This window comes from Somniosus microcephalus, chromosome 24 (genome assembly GCF_052327205.1).
Source record: "Somniosus microcephalus isolate GS21.2 chromosome 24, FLI_Smic_1.0, whole genome shotgun sequence".
Lineage (NCBI taxonomy): Eukaryota > Metazoa > Chordata > Chondrichthyes > Squaliformes > Somniosidae > Somniosus > Somniosus microcephalus.
This window is the reverse complement of record NC_141010.1, coordinates 8,036,679-8,064,485: the sequence shown is the minus strand read 5'-3', so window position 1 is coordinate 8,064,485 and position 27,807 is coordinate 8,036,679. Positions and strand designations below refer to the sequence as shown.

Below are 27,807 nucleotides of genomic sequence, written 5' to 3'. Positions count from 1 at the left end.
GGGAGGAAGAAGTTACAAAGAGATGCAGATAGACTAAATGAGTGGGCCAAACTATGGCAGATGGAGTTCAATGTGGGGAAGTGTGAGGCCATCCACCTTGGATCTGAGAATGATAAATCAGAATATTTTCTTAATGGTGAGAGACTCGGAGCTGTGGAGAAGCAAGGGGGTTTAAGTGCCCATATAAACAAATCACTAAAAATAGTGCACAGGTACAAAAAAGTAATCAGACAGGCGAATGGAATGTTGTCCTTTTATCTCCAGGGGGCTGTAATTTGAAGGTGAGGAAGTGATGCTTCAGTTGCACAGAGCCTTGGTTGGACCCCATCTGGAGTAACTGCATTCCATTTTGGGCACCACACCTCAGAAAAGATATTTTAGCCTTGGAAGGGGTACAGCACAGATTCACCAGAGTGCTACCAGGACTTAAAGGGTTAAATTATTGAGAGGACCGGTTGTGTAAACTTGGCTTGTATTCCTTTGAGTTTGGAAAGTTGAGGGGTGATCAAATCAAGGTACTTAAAATGATTTAAGGATTCGAACTATTTCTCTGGTGGGTGAATCCAGAACAAGGAGTGATCATCTTAAATTTTGAGCTGGGCCATTTGGGAGCAAAATCAGGAAGCACTTTTTCAGGGTAGTGAAAATCTGGAACTCACTTCCCCAAAAGGCGCTGGGTGCTGGGGGTCAGTGAAATTTTCAAGACTGAGCTGGGTAGATTTTTGTTGGGTAAGGTTATCAAGGGATATGGGACAAAGGGGAAGTAAATGGAGGTGAGGTACAGATCAGCCATGATCTAATTGACTGGTGGAACAGGCTTGATGGGCTGATTGCCCTACTCCTGTTCCTATGTTCATATTCTGGTATTTGGTTTAAGAATTAATGGCAGCTTTTAATCACTATTCAACAACAGCTTGTATTTGTATAGTGCCTTAAAGATAGAAAGGGTGCTTCACAGAGGAGACATCGACACTGAGCAGTGGTAAGAGTTGACAAGGTGACCAAAAGCATAATCAAAAAGATAGGTTATGAGTAAGCTTTTAAGGGTGGGAGTGAAGTAGAAAAGCAGGAGGAGTTGGGAAGTTACGTGGAGTAGGGTTAGGAAGACTGAGTAGGGGCAAGATGTCAGAAGGCTGCGCCGCCAATAGTAGAGTTGAAGGAGGAGGAGAGACAGAAGAATACAGGCTTTGGCACTGGGCTGGAGGAGCTTGCAGAGGGCAAGATCATGGAGGGGCTTGTAACAAGGATTTTGATTTTGAGGTGTTGTGGGGCAGGGAGCCAATGCAGGTCAGCAGAGATGGGAGTGATAAGCGAGTGGAACTTTGTGTGGGGCAGGATGCTGACAGCAGAGTCGTGGTGAGTTGGAGGTTGCGTAGAGTGGAGCTCAGGAAGATGTTGGAAAAATTGAATCTGGAGATTAGGAAACTGAACACTGGTTTCAGTAGCAGCGAGATAAGGATGAAGGTGTGCAATGGTGGGTGGGTTACGGGGATCGGGTGGGATATGTGTCGGTGCAGGCTCGATGGGCCGAAATGGCCTCTGTCTGCACTGTGGGGTTTCTGTGATTTCTGTGAAGATGGAATTAAATGGTCTTGATTGTGAATAGAATTTCAAGCTCAGTTCAGGGTTGAACAGGACCAGGAGGTGATCCACCTTTGGTTCAGCTTGAATAGCTAGCCAAAAAAAGAATGGAGTCAGGAGCAAGGTTCTGGAGTTTTTAACCAGGAGTCGAATAAGATGGATTCAACAATACCTTGCATTTATATAGCACCTTTAATGTAGAAAAGTCTTCAAAGGCATATTGGAAAAAATAGATACCATGCCAAAGAAGTGAGATATTAGGAGGAGTTACCGAAAGCTTGGTCAAAGAGGTGGGTTTTAAGGACAGCCAAAAAGGAGGCAGGGGGCTGTAGGGATGGAATTACATAGTCGGGTTCAGGCAGCTGAAGGTACAGCTGCCATTGGTGGGTGCACAAAAAGCTGGGTTCAGAGGATCAAAAATGCAGGTCAATTTTAAACCAAAATGAGTGAGTTACTGTTGGTGAGAGTTAGCATATCTGTCCCAACCAACTGTTGGCCTATATAGCTAGGAGAAGTGCAACATTCCATGACCAATTCTCTCAATTTCTACGTTTAACACATGATGACCAATTTGCTGCCAAAGTATTGCAATTTTCCACAAGAAATCTCTGGCAGTAAAATACTGAATTGTTTGCACTTGGATCCAATCAATTGTTCCCGCTATAACGCAAGTTAAAACACACAGTGGTGTTTGATTCATATACATAGACTGTTGAAAAGAGGATGGAGAATATTAGCAGTGAACTGCATGCAAAGCTCTCTTGGGGAGACTCTGTAATTGACAATCCTGGAGCTGCCAATGTGGCTGTTTGTGGTGAATAAATCTGAACAAATAAGTTCTGGGGATGATTAAATTCATGTCTGCGGTATTTTCGTTCTTGATTTACCTACAAGTACTTAATTGATAAATATGCGTTTTAAAGGCTTTGTGTGTGTGTGTCCTGTAACCCAAGTTACATGAGGCTCTGCCAAGGAAAGCTGACCGTTTATAATTTTAAAAAATTCCCGGCTAAATATTATTTCAGTGTGCTGTGCTATTTATAACACTTGTGCAGAAAGACGATACAGTAGGGTATGGTAACCTCGTGATTATGATACTGGGCTAATAACACAGAGGTTGTGAATTCAGATTCCACCGTGGCAAGTTGTGAATTTGAATTCAATAAATCCGGTAATTTGTGGGCTGGTACCAGAAAAATTGTCATAAAAAAGCCAACTGGTTCACTGCTTCAGGGAAAGGCCCCTGCCCACCTCCATGAAGTCTGGCCTATATGTGTCTCCAAACCCACACTACATGATTGACTCTTAATGCTCTTGGGCCAACTAGGAATGGGCAGAAAGTACTGCCGTGCCAGTGTTGCCGACATCCCAAGAATACATTTTTTAAAAACAAAGTAAATTCTTCCTTCCTCTTCTCTTCACCTCCCTCTCCCGCCACCTCTCCAATTTAGTTGACGTATATGGTGTATTTTTGGTGCATTGTGTCTATATTTGCATCGTTTTTTTTTTTACTCATTCATTGAATGTGGGCATCGTTGGCAAGGCCAGCATTTATTGCCCATCCCTAATTGCCCCTTGAGAAGGTGGTGGTGTACAACGGAGCTTGCTGGGCCATTGCAGAGGGCAGTTAAGAGTCAACCACATTGCTGTGGGTCTGGAGTCGCATATAGGCCAGACCGGGTAAGGATGGCAGATTTCCTTCCTGTCATGTCCGATAGTTTCATGGTCACCCTTACTGATACTAGTTTTGTATTCTAGATTTATTTAATTTATTTAATTAACTGAATTTCCCTAGTTGCTGTGGTGGGATTTGAATTCACGTCTCTGGACCATAAGTCCAGGCCTCTGGATTACTAGTCCAGGAACATAACCACTATGCTACCGTTCCCATAAGCCATATTGTTTTTTTTACACATTCTCAGTACACACGAGAATTGTTTGGGCATCTGGGGTAAGCCAATTTGAACTCTTAATTTTTTTAAAAATCTGCCATTGAGTGTCTCCTGTGTTGAATTTGTGTCCCAGGTCACCTAGACGCACTCCTGAGAGGCTTGGTCCTGGGAAAGTTGGGAAAGGCTGGGCACCAACCAACGATAGAGGAAGCAAGGCGCAGGTTTAAGGATCATGTTGAAGGAAAACACGTCTTGTCTGCCGATCTACGAAGTCCTGTAAGTTTGGGTTCCTTTAATGTTTCGAGGGTTGCTTTTGTGCAGCTTTCCTTTCATTTTATTTAGTTGGGGAGAAGAATGTGACAAAAATGAAGAAATTTTGTCTAGGACTTCTTTTGGTCAAATATTTTGTATCAGTCTTTACAGTAGAGGACATGAAAAATATCCCAACACTGGACAAACAGGGGGCAATGGGGGGGGGGGGAGGAGCTAAACACGATTAAAATCACTAGGGGGATGGTATTCGGTAAAATAATGGGACTTAAGGCGGATAAATCCCCTGGACCTGATGGCCTACATCCTAGGGTCTTGAGAGAAGTGGCGGTAGGGATTGTGGATGCATTGGTGATTATTTTCCAGAACTCCCTGGACTCAGGAAAGGCCCCGGCAGATTGGAAAACTGCTAATGTAACACCCTTATTTAAGAAGGGAAGTAGACAAAAAGCTGGAAACTATAGACCAGTTAGCCTAACATCTGTGGTTGGTAAAATGTTGGAGTCCATTATTAAGGAAACAGTAACAGAGCATTTGGATAAACATAATTTAATAGGACAGTCAGCATGGTTTTATGAAGGGGAAGTCATGTTTGACAAATTTGCTCGAATTCTTTGAGGATGTAACATACAGGGTGGATAAAGGGGAACCAGTGGATGTAGTGTATTTGGACTTCCAAAAGGCATTTGACAAGGTTCCACACAAGATTACTGATCAAGATAAGAAATCACAGGATTGGGGGTAATATACTGGCATGGGTGGAAGATTGGCTATCTAACAGAAAACAAAGAGTTGGGATAAATGGTTCATTCTCGGGCTGGCAATCAGTAACTAGTGGTGTTCCGCAGGGGTCAGTGCTGGGACCCCAACTCTTTACAGTCTATATTAACGATTTGGAGGAAGGGACCGAGTGCAACATATCCAAGTTTGCCGACGATACAAAGATAGGAGGGAAAGCAGTGAGTGAGGAGGACATAAAAAACCTGCAAAAGGACATAGACAGGCTAAGTGAGTGGGCAGAGATTTGGCAGATGCAATATAATATTGGAAAGTGTGAGGTTATGCACTTTGGCAGAAAAAAATCAAAGAGCAAGTTATTATCTAAATGGAGAGAAAGTGCTACAGTACAAAGGGATCTGGGGGTCCTGGTGCATGAAACACAAAAAGTTAGTATGCAGGTGATCAGGAAGGCCAATGGAATCTTGGCTTTTATTGCAAGGGGGATGGAGTATAAAAACAGGGAAGTCTTGCTGCAGTTATACAGGGTATTGGTGAGGCCACACCTGGAATACTGCGTGCAGTTTTGGTTTCCATATTGAAGAAAAGATATACTTGCTCTTGAGGCGGTTCAGAGAAGGTTCACTCGGTTGATTCCGGAGATGAGGGGGTTGACGTATGAGGAAAGGTTGAGTAGGTTGGGACTCTACTCATTGGAGTTCAGAAGAATGAGAGGCGATCTTATCGAAACATATAAGATTGTGAGGGGGCTTGATCGGGTGGATGCGGTGAGGATGTTTCCACTGATGGGTGAGACTAGAACTAGGGGGCATAATCTTAGAATAAGGGGCTGCCCTTTCAAAACTGAGATGAGGAGAAACTTCTTCACTCAGAGGGTAGTAAATCTATGGAATTTGCTACCGCAGAGAGCTGCGGAAGCTACAACATTAAATAAATTTAAAATGGAGATAGACAGTTTCCTAGCAGATAAGGGAATTAGGGGTTACGGGGAGAGGGCAGGGAAGTGGACGTGAGTCTAGATTCAGATCAGCCATGATCCTATTGAATGGCGGAGCAGGCCCGAGGGGCCGTATGGCCTACTCCTGCTCCTACTTCTTATTCTTATGTATCAGCTTCTTGAGTTCTGTTTTGGTTAAATAAGTTTAAAAACAAACCTTCACTCACAGAAATCATGCCCCAACTTAACGCAATAGATTATGATGATATTTGGTTGACTATTGGGCAGTTGCTTGAAGGAGAAAGTAAGTCCAAATATGTGTCTGAGTTGGAGCCTCTGCTTGGTTCTGGTCTCTGTTCAGGAGGTATTTGTTAGGCTCCCCTTCTCACATCAAGGAGTTTGCCTAGGACTATCAAACAGTCAAGAGTCTGTCTGTCTAGTATTTGAAGCAAATCTATATGAAACTTCCAAAATATGTTGGCTAACCAAGATACTTCTGTAGTTAATGAAAAAGAGAAAAAAAAGTAATTAGAAGATACAACTATCATTGAAGTTGTGGACTGTTTATTGTCAGTTACATTGAGGAGCAGGCTAGGCTTTCCAATTGTTGTTACTGGTTATTTAAGGAGGGAGGGAGAGAGAAACCAGATAACTACAGACCTGTCAGTTTAGCATCAGTTGTGAGGAAGTCGCTGCAGTCTGTCATCAGAGACAGAGTGACTGAGCATTTGGACAAGTATCAGTTGATCAGCGAGTCAGCATGAATTTGTGAAAGAGGTCATGTCTGACTAATCTAGTTTCATTTTTTGAGGGGGTCACTAGCACAGTGGATAAGGGAGTGTCTATTGCTGTTATCTACATGGACTTCCAAAAGGCATTTGATACGATTCCGCACGAGATTATGAACAGAAATTAGTGTGTGCAGAATTGGAGAGAACCTTGTGACCTGGGTCGGTAATTGTTTTGGAGGCAGGAGACCAAGTAGGGATAAAGGGTTCATTCTCTGATTGGCGGGGATGTGATGAGTGGTGTTACCCAGGGATCTGTACTGGGGCCTCAGCTTTTCACCATAGATATTCATGACTTGGATGAAGGAATAGAGATTGATATAGCCAGGTTTGCAGATGACACTGTTAGGAGGCACAGCAAGTTCGATGGATGGGAGCTGAAAGTTACAAAGGCACGTAGACAGACTAAGTGATTGGGCAAAATTGTGGCAATTCGAGTTCAATGAAGTAAAGTGTGAGGTCATGCACTTTGGATCTGAGAGAGAAAAATCAGAATATTTTCTGAATGGTGAAAGACTAGGGGGAAAAATTCAGTAGTTTGCGCCTCCCGTTGGCGCCTTAAGAGGGCGCTAATGGGGCGCAAAGCAACTAGCGCCCGGGCGCGGCGATGTTTGCGCTGCTTGCGAAATTAACTAGACATTTTACGGTGCCGCTAAACACTACCGCCACGATCTCCTGCGCCGGCAGATTGTGACGTCAATCGAGTACGTAGCGCCCCGGACCGGATATTGCGTGGCGCCCCCTGCCTTACCGCCTGCTGCTAGCAACGACCGGTTGAGGGGAACGTTTTGCAGTCAGAAAGGGACTAGGGGACCGCTTCCTTCCTTTTTTTGTCGGTGACATTTTTGCACCACGCAATCAGAGAGCGAGCGACACATTTCTGGAGCGATTCAACGCTGTGTGAAGGAGTTTTGAGTACTGAGCAGCACTTTGCAGGTTCATTTTGATTTGCCCTTCCTTGCTTCGCCAGCGCTCTGAGGTAGTGCCTCGCTCCTCGGCCTTTGCGTCTTAAGACAGGTGTGAAGCGCCTGATTTAGCGCTCCAATCACCTCCAGGGGTGATAAAGTTTGCTGTCGGAGGTGATAATTAGCGCCAGGCGCTAAACTTTGCGCACGGCCGATAATGGCACCCCAAGCGGGGCGATATTGAATTTTTCCCCCCAGGAGTTGTGAAGGAGCGAAGAGATTTAGGTGTCCTAATCACTAAAAGCTAGTGCAGAGGTACACAAAAGGTAATGAGCCTAATGGAATGTTGGCCTTTATCTCAAGGGGGGTTGGAAGTGAGGAAATGATGCCTCAGTTGTACGGAGCCTTGGTCAGAGCCCATCTGGAGTATTGTGTTTGGTTTTGGGCACTATACTTCAGGAAAGATGTATTGGCCTTGGAAGGAGTACAGTGCAGATTCACCAAAATGATACCAGGCTTAAAGGGTTAAATTATGAGGACAGGTAGTGTAAACTTGGCTTCTATTCCCTTGACTTTAGAAGGATGAGGGGTGATGTAATCAAGGTGTTTAAAATAATTAAGGGATTCAACAGGGTAGATCAAGCAAAACGATTTCCTCTGGTGAGGGAATCCAGAACAAGGAGGGCATAATCTTAAAATTAGAGCTAGAACATTCAGGAGTGAAATCGGGAAAATCTCTTTCACGCAAAGGGTAGAGGAAATCTGGAACTCGCTCCCCCGAAAGGCTGTGGATGCTGCATCAATTGAAATTTTCAAGATTGAGATTGATCGATTTTTGGTTAGGCAAGGGTATCCAGGGATATAGAACAAAGGAGGTTAGATGGAGTTGAGGTGCACATAAGCCGTGATCTGATTGAATGGTGGAACAAGCTCAAGGGGCTGAAGGGCCTGCTCTTGTTCCTATGCTGCTATTTGGTTGTTCTATTACTGTTGTTGTTTAGTAGCTGTCCCATTAAATCTAATCATAGAATAATGAAGGAGTCGACGAATGTGTCTCAGTTGTTCTAGGTGTGCTGATGGCAGAAGAGCCCAATCCTGGACATCAATGTCCAGCAGTCTGGAGGTCTCGCGCAGCCGGCGCACTGGCTTTTAAACTGCGCATGTGCGGAAATTTGAGTGGGCCACGCAGCCCGTTAAAGGGTCTGCGCACCCAAAAAATTAGAGGGAACATTGCTGGACGTACATATACGGCCACACATGTCGCATTGAAAGTCAATTAGGCAGGTAGATGAGTTGCCTTGCATCCCAGCGCTTGGCACACTGATCTCGCAACCTCGCAGTCTCAAATCGGTTCGAAACGACTCGGCAGACATGCTGCCATTGTCAGTCGATGCTTGTGTTTTCCCAGGTTGTTGGGGTCAATATTGCAAGATTTCAAGGTGGCCTTTAATGTGTGTTTATAGCATTTCATCTGCCTACCTCTGTTGCAATATCCGGACTGCAGATCGCCATAGGCTTTTGGAATTCTATAATCAGGCAGGTCAACAACCTGTCCAGACCAACGCACACGGACTTCATCGAATAGTAGCTGTTGTTTTTTTTTTAAAAAGGATAGAGTTCAAATGCTTGTCTTCAGTTTATTCTGATACAGTGTCGCACAATGGTCACAGGTTTGAGAGAGATCATTCAAACTTAAACAATGTTATGTGATTGGTTCAGTTTGTATTTTGTTCATTTTTGACTTTGAGGGGTCAGATATTCAAAATCCAGGAAGTCCAAGTAACACTATTCTGGGATATAAAAATAAAATTATTCTGTTTAAATCAGGGGCATTTGGAAAATCCTACTAGAGAAAGCAGTTTAACATCTGAGAAGCAAGAAGTCAATACTGGCAGTTTAATATTCCTGAACGAGAGCAAGGATTAGCTTGGTTCTTAGAATTGAGATATTTTTATTATTTTGTCTACTTGAGGAGTTAGACTATATTTTGACTCTTTCTTATGTGCATGTTCATTTTTATTAACAAATCACTTCACTTGATATTTTAAACTTAAAACAAGGTCTGATGTGATGCTCTATTGCTTTCAAGGACTGGAGTGAGATCTTATGAAGGCCTAAGTCCAGTAGCTAAAAGCAATTTCCAGACAGGGTTTGCTGTGCGTTTCCCAGGTGCATTACCGAAAGCTTACCTAGATCTCGAGGCAAGGGCAGACACTCTCCGGTACGAGAAGTTAGATCTCAGCCATGAGAGTGATCTAAGCTGCAATAATTTAGTGACAGAAGGTTTAAAAAAAAAAAAAAGACCCAAAAACATAACTGTTTAATAAACTTGTTCGGCAGCTAACACCTAAAACAAGGTCTACGGTCATGTTATGCTGCCACCTTCTGAAGAGCAGGAGGATCCCACGGAGGTATGGGATAGAATCGTTAGATGAAGTAATCTAAGAAAGGATTCTTTGTTATCTTGGGCACACTACCATATTTTACCTTGATATCAGGGCAGGTGAAACCACTGACGGGCGTAGGGAGTTAGGACTCGCCGATGAGAGAAATCTGATACAGTAAAAATCTACAGGTTAATAACGCTAACACTCCACGACTTCAAAAGTTCCGTCTTCGATCACCTCCCCTAGTCCGCCGCCTCCTCCGGTTCAAAAGCTCCGTCTTCGATCACCTCCCCTAGTCCTCCTCCTCCTGTTCAAAAGCTCCGTCTTCGATCACCTCCCCTAGTCGTCGTCCTCCTCCTGTTCAAAAGCTCCGTCTTTGATCACCTCCCCTCGTCCTCCTCCTCCTGTTCAAAAGCTCCGTCTTCGATCACCTCCCCTAGTCGTCGTCGTCCTGTTCAAAAGCTCCGTCTTCGATCACCTCCCCTCGTCGTCGTCCTCCTCCTGTTCAAAAGCTCCGTCTTCGATCACCTCCCCTCGTCCTCCTCCTCCGGTTCAAAAGCTCCGTCTTCGTTCACCTCCCCTAGTCCTCCTCCGCCTCCGGTTCAAAAGCTCCATCTTCGATCACCTCCCCTCGTCCTCCTCCTCCTCCGGTTCAACATCCATTTTTGCCTCTGAAGCAGTATGGCATTAATTGCGTTTAAAAATGCTATATAACTGCAATTTATTTTGTCGCAAGCTCTTGTTCAAGCTGTGCGCCAGTGTAAATTGTCAACCTCAGTTGGATTTTTAATTAATAAAAGTAAAAAATATATAGTTTTGCGGTTCTGGGGTTGTTCTCCTTTAGAGCAGAGAAGGTTAAGGGGAGAATTAATGGAGGTGTTTAAGAATCATGAAGGATTTGGAATAGAGTAAATAAGAAACTCTTTCCACTGGCAGGAGGGTCAGTAACCAGAGGAAACAGGTTTAAGATAATTGGCTAAAAGAGCCAGAGAGGGAGATGAAGAGAATTCATTTTACGCAGCGAGTTGTTGTGATCTGGAATGCGCTGCCTGAAAGGGTGGTGGAAGCAGATTCAATGATAATTTTCAAAAGGGAATTGATGTATATAAAATTGATGGGGAGACAATTGCAGGGCTATGGGGGAAGAGCGGGGCTAATTGGTTAGCTCTTTCAAAGAGGCAGAATGGGCCTGCCTGTAAGCCTCTATGAATCTCCTAGTCAATGCGAAAATACTCCTGTTGGTGATCGTGAGGGTTGATAGAAGCTGTGATTTTGACGCATTAATTTTTTGCTGTCATTTTGTGAAGCACTGCTTCACTCAGTCCCTTGAGTTACTGCAATGAGCACCACTAAGATGTTCACACAAGGTGTTTCTGACGTCTGTAATGCCAGCTTACAGAAATAATCTGTCGATCATAAGGAACTTTTATATTTAGCATATATAATAAAAGGAAAGTCTCATGAAAATAATTAACTTATTAACGAGCGTCGGAATAAACACGCAGTAGGCTAATAATCTAGACTAGTGCGGAGATGGAGCCTTGTTCAGTCTGTCTTGATTGCTGCAGTAAATGAATCGGGCCCACTTCTGCTCTGAAGGATTAAAGCTCGCTCCACTTAAAGGTCAACTCAAGGTGAATCAGAAAGGGCTCAATCCAGGTTTCAGTTAGCTTGCATTGAAACATTTTATTTTACATTTCATCCCCCCCCCCCCCCCCCCCTGAAATTATGTAATGCTGTGTCATTCCATGTGTTGCTGTTTGATTAAAATTCGGGCATATTTCTAGAAGATTCTGTCCTATTGATCACTGCCGATCTAATTTGGGCCTCTGTTGCCATGAGCCAATCAGAATTGCGTTATTGATGGCTTCCTGTCGATGTGGTAAAATTTTGAAGGAAGAAGTTGCAAAATTCAGCTGACTTTATGAAGTTTTTTTTTCTGTTCAGCCTTTCCCAAGAGAGTATTGCACAGTGTATATAAAAATGATTCATCCCTCTGAATTGTGACACCCACACTTGTTCAATAAAAATGGTTCCTTGTTCAACATGCACTGTCTGTAGTCACTGTGGAAAGGGATAAAAGTATTTAATTGTGCCATTCGCCTGGGTTAAAATAATTGGTTACCTTGTACAGAAAAAAGACCTTTTTATTAAACTGTTTTCTGGTAATGTTTTGTACTCAAGGTGAGAAATCAGTTTTGGAAAAGAAACATTTGCTCCCATTTTGCATCAAGCACAGGTTAAGTATAGATGCAGGGTGAAGCTTTTTCCTCTTCCGTCCCAACAATGTGTCTAAACCCAATCTTTAAAAAGAAAGCACTGCCTGCTACACCAGATATCCTTGTGACCTCTGCACCTCAAAACAGCTTGGTTCTCCTCTTGCTGTCCCTTTTCGTGTACCAGTGCAGGGCTGCCTTGCTTTATTGGTAACTGTTGGCCGTCTTGGTGGCGGCTCCAAGCCCAACATCTCTCTCTCTCCCTGTATGTTACCCTTTCTCCACTGATCCCACAGGGAGCATTACGTATTAGCATCCCTTCGACCAACAGTTTCACGTCTCTGAACAAAAAGCAAAATACTGCAGATGGTATCACTTCTATAATCGGCACGGACTACCAGGCTAAAGTTGTGATTAGAATGTATGGGATTTTGTTTGTGTGTGCAAGAGTTGGAAAAGACTCTCTTTTATATTGCAGCACTGCCACTGCACATGGGCTGATGCTGACAGCGGCATTGTAATAGAAATGGAACGGCTGAAGTTCCTCCTTCAGCATGGAGACTCCTCTAAAGTGGTGGTTTTAGCATTGGATAATGCTGGCTTACCACTCCAGTGCAGTACTGAGGGAGTGCTGCACTGTCTGAGGTGCTGTCTTTGGGATGAGATATTGAACCGAGGCCCCGTCAGGTGGACATAAAAGATCCCACGGCACTATTTTGAAAAAGAGCAGGGGAGTGTTCTCCCCAGTGTCCTGGATGATATTTATCCCTCAATCAACATTTCTAAAACAGATGATCTGGTCATTATCGCATTGCTGTTTGTGGGATCATGCTGTGTGCAAATTGGCTGCCTCGTTTCCTTGCATTACAACAATGACTGCACTTCAAAAGTACTTCATTGGCTGTAAAGCGCTTTGGGACGTCCTGAGGTTGTGAAAGGCGCTATAGAAATGCAAGTCTTTCTTTGCAATTTTGGTTCAGATCAGGAGTAGACTTTCAGCCGACCTATAACGTCCATTTGCTGATTGCCTTTACAGACCTTTCCCCTGGCATATGGGAAGGTTGGTGACCATAAACTTGATATCAAACGCAAGTTGGAAGCAACAGTTACTGGTGTGGCCATCTGTGCTATGAAATGTGCCCTGCAGTGTGGAGAGAGTAAGTTCCAGAGCACTCGCAGTCTGTCGAAGCACAGTGTGACCGTTCTCCAGAATTCATTCTTGGGGAATGTAGCATGATGTGTGGGAATGTTCTTGTTGCTCGCTACATTCTTGGTGGAAGTGTAACTCTTGCAGCTAGTTCATCCCCTCAACAGCCTTTTAGAACATAATTTTTAACCTCTGAGCTATGCAGCTATCTTGTTTGGGTGGGATTCATTATTTCTCTCCTTCGTGTGGTGAACCTGCTCCCATACCAATGTGGTTGAAAACTGGATGCTGGGAGCTGACAGAAGTGCCATTTGTAGCACTGCGCTATCGGTGAGGCATTGAGCTACAGTTTTTTTTTGTAGCATCCATAACATAACGCACATTTCAGGGGTATCATAGAATGGTTACAGCACAGAAGGAGGCCATTCGGCCCATCAAGCCCGTGCCGGCTCTCCGCAAGAGCACGTCAGCTAGTCCCACTCTTTCCCCGGAGCCCTGCAAATTTTTTTCTTTCAGGTACTTATCCAATTCCCTTTCTCTAGGCAGTAGTGCATCATTTGCCAGTGAGTGTTTTCCTTTCTCTTGTCTGGTTGACCTATAAGCTGGGCTGTAAATCAACGTGAGCAGGGGAAGCAATGGGTTTAAGCAAACTGTTAGGTTATGGAGTGGACACTACACGTAGGACAGTAGATGGTGAGCACCAAATTAGGTTATGGAGTGGACACTACACGTAGGACAGTAGATGGTGAGCACCAAATTACAAGCCAGAACCTCAACAGAGTGACCCTGAATGATCAGTGACTTCACAGGCAGTGTGAATGAAGCTTAAGCAGTTCAAAGCATCTGTGCGGCTTTCAGCTTGAATGACTACCTTCAACTTCAAGTTAATTATAGTGTGGATTTTTTTGAAAAACCTATACAGAGGATATCGCTGAGGAAGTGTGTGATGGTACAAATATAAAATGCTAACTTAGCTCTCAAATCTAACCCTATGGGGTTTCCGTTTGAGCTATTTGGGGGTGGGGGTGAAGTTTCATTACTTCATCTTTCCGTCTTTCAGATGAGACGTTAAACCGAGGCCCCATCTGCCCCCTCGGGTGGACGTAAAAGATCCCATGGCACTATTTCAGAAGAGCAGGAAAGTTCTCCTCTGTGTCCTGGCCAGTATTTATCCCTCAATCAACATCACTAAAACAGATTATCTGGTCATTATCACATACAGCAACAACAACAGCTTGTATTTATATAGCGCCTTTAACGTAGTAAAACGTCCCAAGGCGCCTCACAGGAGTATTATGAAACACAAAATTTGACGCCAAGCCACACGAGGAGAAATTAGGGCAGGTGACCAAAAGCTTGGTCAAAGAGGTAGATTTTAAGGAGCATCTTAAAGGAGGAAAAAGAGGTGGATATGCAGAAAGATTTAGGGAGGGAATTCCAGAGCTTAGGACTTAGGCAACAGAAGGCGTGGCCACCAATGGTTGAGCGATTATAATCAAAAATGCTCATGGGCAGAATTAGAGGCACGCAGATATCTCGGTTGAGGTGGTTGCGGCGCTGAAGGGGATTACAGAGATAGGGAGGGGCGAGGCCATGGAGGGATTTGAAAACCAGGATAAGAATTTTGAAATTGAGGCGTTGCTGAACCGTGAGCCAATGTAGGTCAGCAAGCACAGGGATGATGGGCGAACGGGACTTGGTGCGAGTTAGGACACGGGCAGCCGAGTTTTGGATGACCAAGTTTACGGAGGGTAGAATGTGGGAGGCCAGCCAGGAGTGCGTTGGAATAGTCAAGTCTAGAGGTAACCAGGCATGGATGAGGGTTTCAGCAGCGGATGAGCTGAGGCAAGGACGGAGACGGGCGATGTTATGGAGGTGGAAATAGGCGGTCTTAGTTATGCCGAAGATATGTGGTCGGAAGCTCATTTCAGGGTCAGATATGACACCAAGGTTGCGAACAGTGTGGTTCAACCTCAGACAGATGTTAGGGAGAGGGATGGAGTCAGTGGCTAGGGAACGGAGTTTATGACGGGGACTGAAGACAATGGTTGATCTTCCCAATATTTAATTGGAGAAAATTTCTGCTCATCCAGAACTGGATGTCGCACAAGCAGGCAGACAATTTAGAGACCGTGGAGGGGTCGAGAGAAGTGGTGAGGTAGAGCTGGGTGTCGTCAGTGTACATGTGGAATGCTGTGTTTTTGGATGATGTTGCCAAGCGGCAGTAAGTAGATGAGAAATAGGAGGGGACCAAGGGTAGATCCTTGGGGGACACCAGAGGTAACGATGCAGGAGTGGGAAGAGAAGCCATTGCAGGTGATTCTCTGGCTACGATTAGATAGATAAGAATGGAACCAGGCGAGTGCAGTCCCACCTAGCTGGATGACGGTGGAGAGGCGTTGGAGAAGGATGGAGTGGTCAACCATGTCCAAGGCTGCAGACAAGTCAAGAAGGATGAAGAGGGATAGTTTACCTTTGTCATAGTCACAAAGGATGTAATTTGTGACTTTGATGAGAGCCGTTTCGGTACTGTGGCAGGGGCAGAAAGACAGTGCTGTTTGTGGGACCTTTGTGCGCAAATTAATTGCCGCGTTTCCGACATTACAGTCGTGACACTTCAGAAGTACTTCATTGGCTGTAAAGCACTTTGGGACGTCCAGTGGTCGTGAAAAGAGCTAAATAAATGCAAGTCTTTTTTTTCCCTTGTAAAAGAAAATCTGAATGAACCCACAAATCGTAAGTATGACCTGGGGGAGCAAAACACCTGTACTGGGGCAGAATTGCTAAGCTGGAGTTTTGAAAGGGTTTGGAGCCAGCATTAAAAAAAATTATTGATCTGTTCACGGGATAGGGATTTCCCATCCCTAATTGCCCTTGAGAAGTTGGTGGTGAGCCACCGCCTTGAACTGCTGCAGTCCATGTCGTGGCGGTTTGTTACAACGGAGTGTCTTGCTGGGCCATTTCAGAGGGTAGTTAAGAGTCAAATCACATTGTTGTGGGTCTGGAGTCACATATAGGTCAGACTGGGCAAGGGCGGCAGGTTTCCTTCCCTGAAGGACATTTACGACAATCCAGTAGTTTCATGGTCACTATTACTGAAACTAGCTTTTTATTCCAGATTTATTTAACGGAATTTAAATTCCCCAGTGGTGGGATTTGAATGTGCTTCTTTGGATTATTAGCCCAGGCCTCTGGATTACTAGTCCAGTAACATAACCACTGTGCTACCGTACCCGTGTTTTGGGGGATTTCCTTTTCAGTGCTGATTAATAAAGCTTAATTTTAAAATATTCTTGTGTGGGGGTGAGGTTAACCAGAATGGCTGGGTATCATGTGATGCAGACTACAATTAGTTCTACAATTACAAACTGTGCTGTTGTACACAGAATAATGGATTACCTGCTGGGGAACTACAGCCTGGGATCTAATGTAAGGGTTCAGATGTTGTGAACTCAGAGCATAAAACAGCTCTTCAGTCACTTTCTTAAACACGCTAGTTATGATTTAAGATAGGAAATGCCATTCAGTGTCTGGAATGGGCAGCAGCTGTCTGTAGATGTGAACTGGCAGGGCACTGTGTCAATGCAGGATCATCTTCGCACTTGAATGAACACCTGATGGTTTCAGAGTTGTTAATTGACAAATAATTTGCAGTTTAATTTTCAGTAGGCCTACAGCAGTGTGTGTACAGAATCTAAAAACCTGTGTTCATCCCCCCCAGATGTCAATTTGTACAAACTACCAACAAATCTGAGCTGGACAGTTTTTTTTAAAAGAAGTGTATTTAACGAGAGGGAAACACCCATTTTGTTGACCCTTTTGAGATAACTGGCCGAGGAGCCAAGCAGCTGGTGATCTGGGGAAACCACCACCAACTATACTTGGCCTATAGCTGACCTCCAAACCTATTTAGACCATTTCCCCACCAGGGATACCTGAGAAATGGCTTTAAAGGGACAGGCCAGGTTAGTGTCTAAACATTGAGTAGATTGGGCCTGTACTCTCTGGAGTTTAAATGAATGAAAGGTGATCTGATTAAAACATATAAGATTCTGAGGGGGATTGACAGGGTAGATGCTGAGAGGCTGTTTCCCCTGGCTGGAGAGTCTCGAATGAGGGGTCACAGTCTCAGGATAAGGGGCCGGCCATTTAAGACTGAGATGAGGAGGAATTTCTTCACTTAGTCATAGAGTTTTACAGCACAGAAAGAGGCCCTTCGGCCCATCGTGTCTGCGCCGCCCATCCATCCCTGTCCAGTCTAATCCCATTTTCCAGCATTTGGTCCATAGCCTTGTATGCAATGGCATTTCAAGTGCTCATCCAAATGCTTCTTGAATGTTGTGAGGGCTCCTGCCTCTACCACCCTTTCAGGCAGTGAGTTCCAGATTCCAACCACCCTCTGGGTGAAGAAGTTCCTCCTCAAATCCCCTCTAAATCTCCTGCCCCTTACCCTGAATCTATGCCCCCTTGTTATTGACCCCCCTACTAAGGGGAAAAGTTCCTCTTTACCCTATCTATGCCCCTCATCATTTTGTACACCTCAATCAGGTCCCCCCTCAGCCTTCTTTGCTCCAAGGAAAACAACCCCAGCCTGTCCAGTCTTTCTTCATAGCTGAGGCGCTCCATCCCAGGTAATATCCTGGTGAATCTTCTCTGCACCCTCTCCAAAGCAATCACATCCTTCCTATAGTGAGGCGACCAGAACTGCACACAGTACTCCAGCTGTGGCCTCACCAGCGTTTTGTACAGCTCCATCATAACCTCCCTGCTCTTATATTCTATGCCTCGGCTAATGAAGGCAAGTATCCCATATGCCTTTTTAACCACCTTATCTACCTGTTCCACTGCCTTCAGGGATCTATGTACATGTACACCAAGGTCCCTCTGACCCTCTGTACTTCCTAGGGTCCTACCACTCATTGTGTATTCCCTTGCCTTATTTGTCCGTCCAAAATGCATCACCTCGCACTTTTCAGGGTTAAATTCCATTTGCCACTTTTCCGCCCATCTGACCAACCCGTTTATATCGTCCTGTAGCCTGAGGCTTTCCTCCTCGCAATTTACCACCCCACCAATTTTCGTGTCATCTGCGAACTTACTGATCATACCTTTTACATTCTCATCCAAATCATTTATGTAGATCACAAACAACAAGGGACCCAGCACCGATCCCTGAGGTACCCCACTGGACACAGGCTTCCAGTCACAAAAGCAACTTTCGACCATCACCCTCTGCCTCCTGCCACTCAGCCAGTTTAGGATCCAACGCGCCAAGGCACCCTGGATCCCATGGGCTCTTACCTTCTTGACCAGTCTCCTATGCGGGACTTTGTCAAAAGCTTTACTGAAGTCCATGTAAACCACATCCACAGCATTTCCCTCATCCACCCCCCTAGTCACCCCCTCGAAAAATTCAATCAGATTTGTCAGACATGATTTACCCTTGACAAAGCCATGCTGACTATCCCCGATTAATCCTTGCCTCTCCAAGTGGAGACTAATTTTGTCCCTCAGAATTTTTTCCAATAATTTCCCTACCACAGATGTTAGGCTCACTGGCCTGTAATTCCCTGGTTTATCCCTGCTACCCTTCTTGAATAATGGTACTACGTTAGCTGTTCTCCAGTCCTCTGGTACATCCCCTGTGGCCAGAGAGGTTCTGAAAATTTGTGTCAGAGCCCCTGCAATCTCCTCCTTTGCCTCCCACAGCAGCCTGGGATACATCTCGTCCGGGCCTGGGGATTTATCCACTTTTTGGCCTGCTAAAACCGCTACCACCACCTCCCTCTCGATGCTAATATGTTCAAGTATGTCACAGTCCCCTTGCCCGATTTCTATGTCTGCATCGTCTTTCTCCATAGTGAACACAGAGATGCAAAAAATTCATTTAAAACCCCGCCTACCTCATCTGGCTCTACACACAGATTGCCACTTTGGTCCCTAATGGGCCCTACCCTTTCCCTGGTTATCCTCTTGCCCTTAATATACTTATAAAACATCTTAGGATTTTCCTTTATTTTGCTCGCCAGTGTTATTTCATGGCCCCTCCTCGCCCTCCTAATTTCTTTTTTAAGTACGCCCCTGCACTTTTTATACTCCTCTAGGGCTTCTTCCATCTTTAGTCTTTTGTAACTGCCAAAAGCCCCCCTTTTATTCCTAATGCATTTTTGTATATCCCTTGTCATCCAAGGTTCCCTTTGCTTGTTGGTCCCACCCTTGACCTTTACAGGAACATGTTGGCGTTGTACTCTCTCTATTTCCCTTCTGAAAGTCTCCCACTGTTTTGATGTGGATTTTCCTATAAGTAGCTGCTCCCAGTCCACTTTGGCCAGATCCTGCCTTATCATATTAAAATCGGCCTTCCCCCAATTTAGAACCCTTATTTCCGGGCCGTCTTTGTCCTTTTCCATGACCACCTTAAATCTCACCGAATTATGGTCACTGTCGCCAAAATGCTCTCCTACTGACACTTCCACCACTTGCCCGGCTACATTCCCTAGAATTAGGTCCAGTACCGCCCCCTCTCTTGTAGGACTTTCTACATGTTGGCTCAAAAAGCTCTCCTGGATGCACTTTAAGAATTCTGCACCCTCTAAGCCTTTCACACTCTGACTATCCCAATTTATATTGGGGAAGTTGAAATCCCCCACTATTATTACCCTATTATTTTCGCACTTTTCTGAGATTTGCCTACATATCTGTTCCTCTATCTCCCCCTGACTGTTTGGGGGCCTATAGTACACTCCCAGCAAAGTGCTTGCCCCCTTTTTGTTTTTAAGTTCTACCCATATGGCCTCATTAGAGGAACCCGCTAATATATCATCCCTCCTTACAGCAGTAATTGACTCCTTAATTAATATTGCAACACCCCCTCCCCTTTTACACCCCCCTCTGTCTCGCCTGAAGATTCTATACCCCGGAATATTGAGCTGCCAGTCCTGACCCTCCCTCAACCATGTCTCCGTGATAGCAACAATATCGTACTCCCATGTGTTCAACAACAACTTCAGTTCGTCCACCTTATTTGCAAGACTCCTTGCATTAAAATAAATGCCTTCCAGCCCTGCCATATTCTCTTTTGCCTTCACATATTTGCTCTGCCTTCCCAGCTGACTTGTTTTTCCCTCTGTATTTGGCTGTAAATCACCCCCTACTATAGCTCCACTCTGTACCCCATCCCCCTGCCAAGTTAGTTTAAACCCCCCCCAGCAGTGCTAGCAAACCTCCCCGCAAGGATATTGGTTCCCCTCTGGTTCAGGTGTAAACCGTCCGACTTGTACAAGTCCCACCTTTTCCAGAAGCAGACCCAGTGATCCAGGAAACTAAAGCCCTCCCTCCTGCACCATCCCTTTAGCCACGCATTCATCTGTTCTATCTTCCTATTCCTATACTCACTAGCACGTGGCACCGGGAGTAATCCAGAGATTACAACCCTTGAGGTCCTGCTCCTTAATCCTTCGCCTAGCTCCCTAAATTCTTGCTGCAGGACCTCATCCCTCTTTTTACCTATGTCGTTGGTACCAATGTGGACCACAACCACTGGCTGTTCACCCTCCCCCTCCAGAATGCCCTGCAGCCGCTCAGTGACATCCTTGACCCTGGCACCAGGGAGGCAACAAACCATCCTGGATTCACGTCTACGGCCACAGAAACGCCTATCTGTTCCCCTTACTATAGAATCCCCTACCACTATTGCTCTCCCACTCTTTTTCCCCCCTTCCTGGGCAGCAGGAGCACCCCCAGTGCCAGGAAGTTGGCTGCTGCTGCCTTCCCCTGGTGAGTCATCCCCCTCAACAGTATCCAAAGCGGTATACTTGTTTGAAAGGGGGATGTCCGCAGGGGTTCCCTGCACTACCTGCCTGCCTTTGTTGCTCCGCCTGATGGTCACCCCCTGTGCTGCCCTACCCTGAGGCGTGAACAACTCGCTAAACGCGCTATCCACGAGCCTCTCAGCATCGCGCATGCTCCAAAATTCATCCACCCGCAGCTCGAGCACCACAATGCGGTCTACAAGTAGCTGCAGCTGGATGCATTTCCCGCACACATGGTCGTCAGGGACACTGGCAGCATCCCTGACTTCCCACATGGAGCAAGAGGAGCAGAACACGGGTCTGAGCTCTCCTGCCATGACTTACTCCTTTAATTAATTTAAAAATTTATTCAATACCCCAGTTACAGGTATACTCTAGGGCGCTTTATTTACCAACTGTCCCCACTATACCACAGAAATTTAACACCACAGAATTCAAGCTTGTATTGAAAAGAGAGAAATACCCACCAACCAATCACTTACCTGCTCCCTGGTGACGTCACACTTGGATTACTTTTTACCTCTCTCCTGGAACCTGGATTGGTCGGTGCCTCTGACTGCTCCCTCTTATACTCAGCCGCCTCAGGCTGCTCCCGCGCAGGTCCGCTGCTTCTCCGGTCTCGGGGCTGTGGGCCTCGGTGCCTCTGACTGCTCCCTTTTAAGCCTTTAAGCTCTCCCGCCTCGGGCTGCTCCCGCGCAGGTCCGCTGCTTCTCCGGTCTCGGGGCTGTGGGCCTCGGTGCCTCTGACTGCTCCCTCTCAAGCCTTTAAGCTCTCCCGCCTCGGGCTGCTCTCGCGCAGGTCTGCTGCTTCTCGGGGCTGTGGGCCTCGGTGCCTCTGACTGCTCCCTCTCAAGCCTTTAAGCTCTCCCGCCTCGGGCTGCTCCCGCGCAGGTCCGCTGCTTCTCCGGTCTCGGGGCTCTGGGCCTCGGTGCCTCTGACTGCTCCCTCTCAAGCCTTTAAGCTCTCCCGCCTCGGGCTGCTCCCGCGCAGGTCTGCTGCTTCTCCGGTCTCGGGGCTGTGGGCCTCGGTGCCTCTGACTGCTCCCTTTTAAGCCTTTAAGCTCTCCCGCCTCGGGCTGCTCCCGCGCAGGTCCGCTGCTTCTCCGGTCTCGGGGCTGTGGGCCTCGGTGCCTCTGACTGCTCCCTCTCAAGCCTTTAAGCTCTCCCACCTCGGGCTGCTCCCGCGCAGGTCCGCTGCTTTTCCGGTCTCGGGGCTGTGGGCCTCGGTGCCTCTGACTGCTCCCTCTCAAGCCTTTAAGCTCTCCCGCCTCGGGCTGCTCCCGCGCAGGTCTGCTGCTTCTCCGGTCTCGGGGCTGTGGGCCTCGGTGCCTCTGACTGCTCCCTTTTAAGCCTTTAAGCTCTCCTGCCTCGGGCTGCTCCCGCGCAGGTCCGCTGCTTCTCCGGTCTCGGGGCTGTGGGCCTCGGTGCCTCTGACTGCTCCCTCTCAAGCCTTTAAGCTCTCCCGCCTCGGGCTGCTCCCGCGCAGGTCTGCTGCTTCTCCGGTCTCGGGGCTGTGGGCCTCGGTGCCTCTGACTGCTCCCTTTTAAGCCTTTAAGATCTCCCGCCTCGGGCTGCTCCCGCGCAGGTCCGCTGCTTCTCCGGTCTCGGGGCTGTGGGCCTCGGTGCCTCTGACTGCTCCCTCTCAAGCCTTTAAGCTCTCCCACCTCGGGCTGCTCCCGCGCAGGTCCGCTGCTTTTCCGGTCTCGGGGCTGTGGGCCTCGGTGCCTCTGACTGCTCCCTCTCAAGCCTTTAAGCTCTCCCGCCTCGGGCTGCTCACTTGGTTGTGAATCTTTGGAATTATCTACCCCAAAGGGCTGTGGATGCTCAGTCATTGAGTACATTCAAGGCTGCCCCCCCGATTATCAAAATCCACGACAAGGCCTTGGTCAACGTGGACCACTTTCCATACCTCGGGAACCTACTGTCAACAAGGGCAGACGTTGATGATGAAGCCTAACACCATCTTTAGTGTGCCAGTGCAGCCTTCGGTCACCTGAGGAAGAGCGTGTTTGAAGACCAGGACCTCAAACTCGGCACTAAGCTCATGGTCTACAGAGCAGCAGTGATACCCGCCCTGCTGTATGCCTCAGACATGGACCATGTACAGCAGGCACCTCCAAAGCCCTGAAGAGGTACCACCAACGCTGCCTCCGCAAGATCCTGCAAATCCATTGGCAGGATAGGTGCACCAACGTCAGTGTTCTCGCTCAGGCCAACATCCCCAGCATCGAAGCTTTGACCACGCTCGATCAGCTCCGATGGACGGGTCACATCGTCCGCATGCCCGATACGAGACTCCCAAAACAAGCGCTCTACTCGGAGCTCCAACACGGCAAGAGGGCCCCAGGTGGGCAGAGGAAACGCTTCAAGGACACCCTCAAAGCCTCCTTGAAAAAGTGCAACATCCCCACCGACACCTGGGAATCCCTGGCCCAAGACCGCACAAAGTGGAGGAGAAGCATCCGGGAAGGCGCCGAACACCTCGAGTCTCTTCACCGGGAGCAAGCGGAAGCCAAGCGCAAGGAGCGCACGTAAACCCAAGCAACCCACCCGCCCCTTCAACCACCATCTGCCCCACCTGTGACAGAGACTGTAGGTCCCCCATTGGACTCATCAGTCACCTGAGAACTCATTTTTAATGTGGAAGCAAGTCATCCTCTGTTCCGAGGGACGGACTGCCTGCCTGATATTCAAGGCGGGGGGTCGATAGATTTTTGGACTCGAGGGGAATCAAGGGATATGGGGATCAGGCGGGAAAGTGGAGTTGAGATCGAAGATCGGCGATGATCTTATTGAATGGCAGAGTGGGCTCGAGCAGCCGTATGGCTGACTCCCCCTCCTAATTCTTGTGTTCTTATTAAACCGTGCTCCAGACCCAGAACCACCATTGCACAACAACACAAGAGAGTGGCCTGTTCTTAATGTATTGTTACATTTTATTGATCCTGATCATGTGTGAAGGTGACAGCAAACTATAATCCTTTACATTACATTATTGAAGGAGTATTCCTCCCACAAGATTATCAACCATGCCTGTAGAATGCTGTTGAATGTAGGTCAGTGCTGTGGATACATGGATATGGAGCTTTATAATTGGTTTCCTGCCAAGTCAGATTGACTTTCCAGTACTTCGAATGGCAATGTTTATGTTTCTGTTTAACTCTGTATAGGTCGCAATTATAAGCTGTGACAGCATTTCAAGGAGATGAAACTGTGCAACGTGCTGAGAGTTAAAGTTGATTCAAAGTTTTTTTTAATTAATGTTGAAATGCAACACAATCCCACAAACCCAGCAAAAAGTATGATTTCATTTGGTATATAAAATTGGGTTTGAAGTCACTGTGCTTCATACACGAGCTCGGAGATCGGCCCCCACAACCTGACTGAGGTCACACATTCTCCATTTCTTCAATCTCTAAGGGAGGGACCAAATGCTAGGGAGGAGGGCGAGATTGACACCTAGAAATAGTCTGATTGTGAAATGGTTTAATTTACTTTTTTGGAATATATATATGGAAGGAGACTTCAATTAATCGTAATGTTTAGTGGTGATTTTAACGAGAACACAAGGTCCACTCACTTTAAGAGTAGCTAAAATTTTGCACAAAATTTCACACTTGCAGCGCAACCTCAATTATCAGCGCTCTGAATTATCCGCAAATGTTTTCATGGCAGTTGGACCGCCAAGCCGAGATCTCCAGGGGTTGGCAATCTGATAAAATAGGAGCATTTTTAAACAAGTTTCTGCTCAATTTTACTTAAATCAGCTTTGCCAAATACGGTAAACCATTTAATATGTTGGGTTTAAAATATGTATCTAATAATTTGACCTCTTAAATATACTCATACTTAACCACTGCAAAACTCACTAATTCTTTGTAACAACTTACATTTATATAGCGCCTTTAACATAGTAAAATGTCCCATGGTGCTTTTACTGTGTTTTGAGACTAAACTTTCAATGTCTGGAATTTAAAGTGCTATCTGATTTGTAACTATTCCATTCCACTGTCTGTACTGTGGAAGCCCCACTATCCCAGGATCTGCCAGAGGGCCCCTATATTATGGCTGATAATCGAGGTTCCACTCTAAATGGAATTGCTGTTATGATCTTGTCCTTTTTTTAACTGAGCTGTCGACAGTGATCTGTAAGGGGAATATTATTCTTGTTGTATTCCTTCCAATTGGAAATAAACGGTCTTGTCTTGTGTTTTCCTCAGGTGTATTTAACAGTCTTGAAGCACGGAGACGCTACAACACTAGACACAATGTTGAAGGTGGGTAACCTATTATTAAAGAAAGAAAAAGAAATTAACCAGGGTTCACATCCCCGATCGCTGTCCAGTGATCCTCACTGGAAGTGGATGAGGATAGGATTGAGATCAAGCCTGGATAGCACTTTCTCTTCCCCCTCTTACAGTTTTCTGTCTTAGCATTTTAGTGTATTGTTCACATATAAACCAGAAAGGCAGCAATACAGGAATCTCTTTTTTTATCCGGGACCGGCGTACTGCCGGTTGATCAAAAAGTCCGGATTACAGCGAGGTATACTTACTAAGGTACGAGAGCCCCGTACACGGCCACAGATCCAGGCGTCCCTGTTGCATGGCAACAGGCGCAGGAACCCCAGTTACACAGCCACAGATTCAGGAACCCCGGTTACACGGCCACTAATACGAAGTAAAACTTACCTGAACCTACTCCTAAATTTTGCTGGTTGAGAGATTTCTGGTTATTTAGGTGTCGGTAAAGAGAGTTTCCTGCAGTAGGTCATATTTGTAGTTTTCCCCTGAGCCATACAGAGAAGGAAGGTCCCAGGTAGGATCCCCACTTTGTGCTGAGCTAATTGATCTCAGGGCAGCAGTGGAAGCAGCTACCCATGGCTGAAGTGCCCAGGAAGAGAGTATTAACCAGGGTTCATGTCCCTGATCGCTGTCCAGTGATCCTCACTAAGTGGATGAGGATAGGATTGAGATCAGCTGCATTGCCTCTTGCAGTTGAATAGCCTCCTGATCCTCTTCTCTGTCTTCGCCTCTGAGTCAGAAGGTTGTGGGTTTGAGTCTCACTCCAGGGACTTGAGCACAGAAATCTAGGCTGACAGTTCAGTGCTGCACTGTCAGAGGTGTCGTCTTTCAGATGAGACGTTAAACCGAGGCCCCGTCTGCTCTCAGGTGGACATAAAAGATCCTATGGCACTATTTTGAATAAGAGCAGGGGAGTTATCCCCGGTGTCCTGGCCAATATTTATCCCTCAATCAAAATCACTAAAACAGATGATCTGGTCATTATCACAGCGCAGATTGTGGGAGCTTGCTGTGCACAAATTAGCTGCCACGTTTCCTACATTACAACAGTGACTGCACTTCAAAAAGTACTTCATTGGCTGTAAAAAGCGCTTTGGGACGTCCGATGGTCGTGAAAGTTGCTATGAAAAGACGCAGCCAATTTGTGCACAGCAAGCTCCCACAAATAGCAATGTGATAATAACCAGATCATCGGTTTTAGAAGTTGATTTAGGGATTGGCTAGGACACCGGGGATAACTCCCCTGCTGCTCTTCGAAATAGTGCCATAGGATCTTTCACATCCACCTGAGAGAGCAGACTGGATCTCGGTTTAACGTCTCATCCGAAAGACGGCACCTCCGACAGTGCAGCACTCCCTCAGCACTGCCGTGAGTGTCAGCTGAGACATTTCTGTACTGTGCTGCACAGACACCAGGGGGTGCTGTGGTATTAAAAAGCGTTGCTGCAGAAAGCCAATATTAGCAGGAGGTGAAATAGTCTGCACCTAAAAGGCTGACATTTTATTTATTGTTTGATACTGCAGGTAATTAATGCTACTCTATATAATTAGAAGTCGAGTTGGGGCTTCATGAGTATTTCCAAAGACATTTCCTTCAATGTGGACTTTTCAGCCTGAAGGGTGTGTGGGAAGGGAGCTTGTCGCGATCGTCAGTGGAATAGTAAAGCTTAATCCTCAGCACTGAGCATTGTTTCAAGTTAATCCACGACTGCAGGACATGGGTACAAACTGGTAAAATGGCAAGATCAGAACTGATGCCAGGGAGCACTTTTTCTCTCTCATATTTATAGATACCAAATTTTATTGTAATCTATAGCATGGATATTGTCCCTGGCAAGGAAAATGGCTCCAGCTGTAAGTAAATTCTTGGAAACCTATTTTTGTTTTTCACAATCATTGGTGAAATCCAATTTAAAGTTTGCCTATTTGCTGCATTTGGAATTTGCTGCCATGTTTTCTGACGGCCTGGAGATATGCGGGGTAGCACTGCCATCTACAGGATTTGCTGGTCACTACGTGTTGCCTGTACAGCAGACAATTTGCCAGAAACACACAAACCTGTAAATGCTGGGATTACACGGGGGTCTGTTAGGATTTGTAGAGACAAAAGTCAGGTTAACATTTCTGGTAAAACCCTTTAGAATGAAAAATGTGTTGCTCTATGTGATCTGTGATGCTTTATGAAATTATTCAGTGTAGTCACTGAATGATTTCATAAAGAAAAAATTTGTGTATCATCTCACATCCTCAGGATGTCTCCAAATCCTTCACAACCAGTGACTTACTTTTGAAGTGTAGTCACTGCTGCAATCTAGAATCCAATTTGCGCACAGCAAGGTCCCATAAACAGCAGTGAGATAAATGACCAGATAATCTGTTTTTTTAGTGATGTTGGTTGAGTGATCACTATTGGCCAGGACACCAGGGAGAACTCCCTGGCTCCTCTTCGAAATAGTGCCATGGGATCTTTTACATCCACCTGAGAGTCGGCCTCGGTTTAACATCTCGTCTGTGAGACGGCACCTCTGACAGTGCAGCACTCCCTCGGTACTGCACTGGGAGTGTCAGCCTCGATTTTTGTGCTCCAGTCTCTGGAGTGGGATTTAAATCCGCAAGCCTCTGACTCAGAAGCGAGAGTGCTACCCACTGAGCCAAGGCTGACATTAAATAAATCAACATGGATTTTAGAATCGAGCCTAACCAAAATTGCTGTCAATTATGAGATTTTGTGTGGGCCGTGGACCTCCGCATGCAGAAATTGCTGCCTCTTCGCCAAAAAAAACCCCCAAACTTGCATCAGCTTATGGGGAGAGGCGAGGGCAAATGTTTTTTT

General features: G+C 46.1%; 1 protein-coding gene across 4 annotated transcripts in view; it reads left to right on the top strand.

Annotated features, from left to right (window-relative positions):
• Positions 1 to 27,807, top strand: part of npepps (aminopeptidase puromycin sensitive) — a 233,434-nt gene that overhangs the window by 179,720 nt on the left and 25,907 nt on the right. For all 4 annotated transcript variants that reach the window (XR_015073437.1, XM_085966184.1, XM_085966187.1 and 1 more), the window contains exons 18-19: positions 3,607 to 3,749; positions 24,891 to 24,947. Coding sequence is in view for 3 of the 4 variants with exons in the window: in XM_085966184.1 (XP_085822310.1) it covers positions 3,607 to 3,749; positions 24,891 to 24,947 (200 nt within the window). In the remaining variant the exon portion in view is untranslated. The remainder of the gene's footprint in view (positions 1 to 3,606; positions 3,750 to 24,890; positions 24,948 to 27,807) is intronic.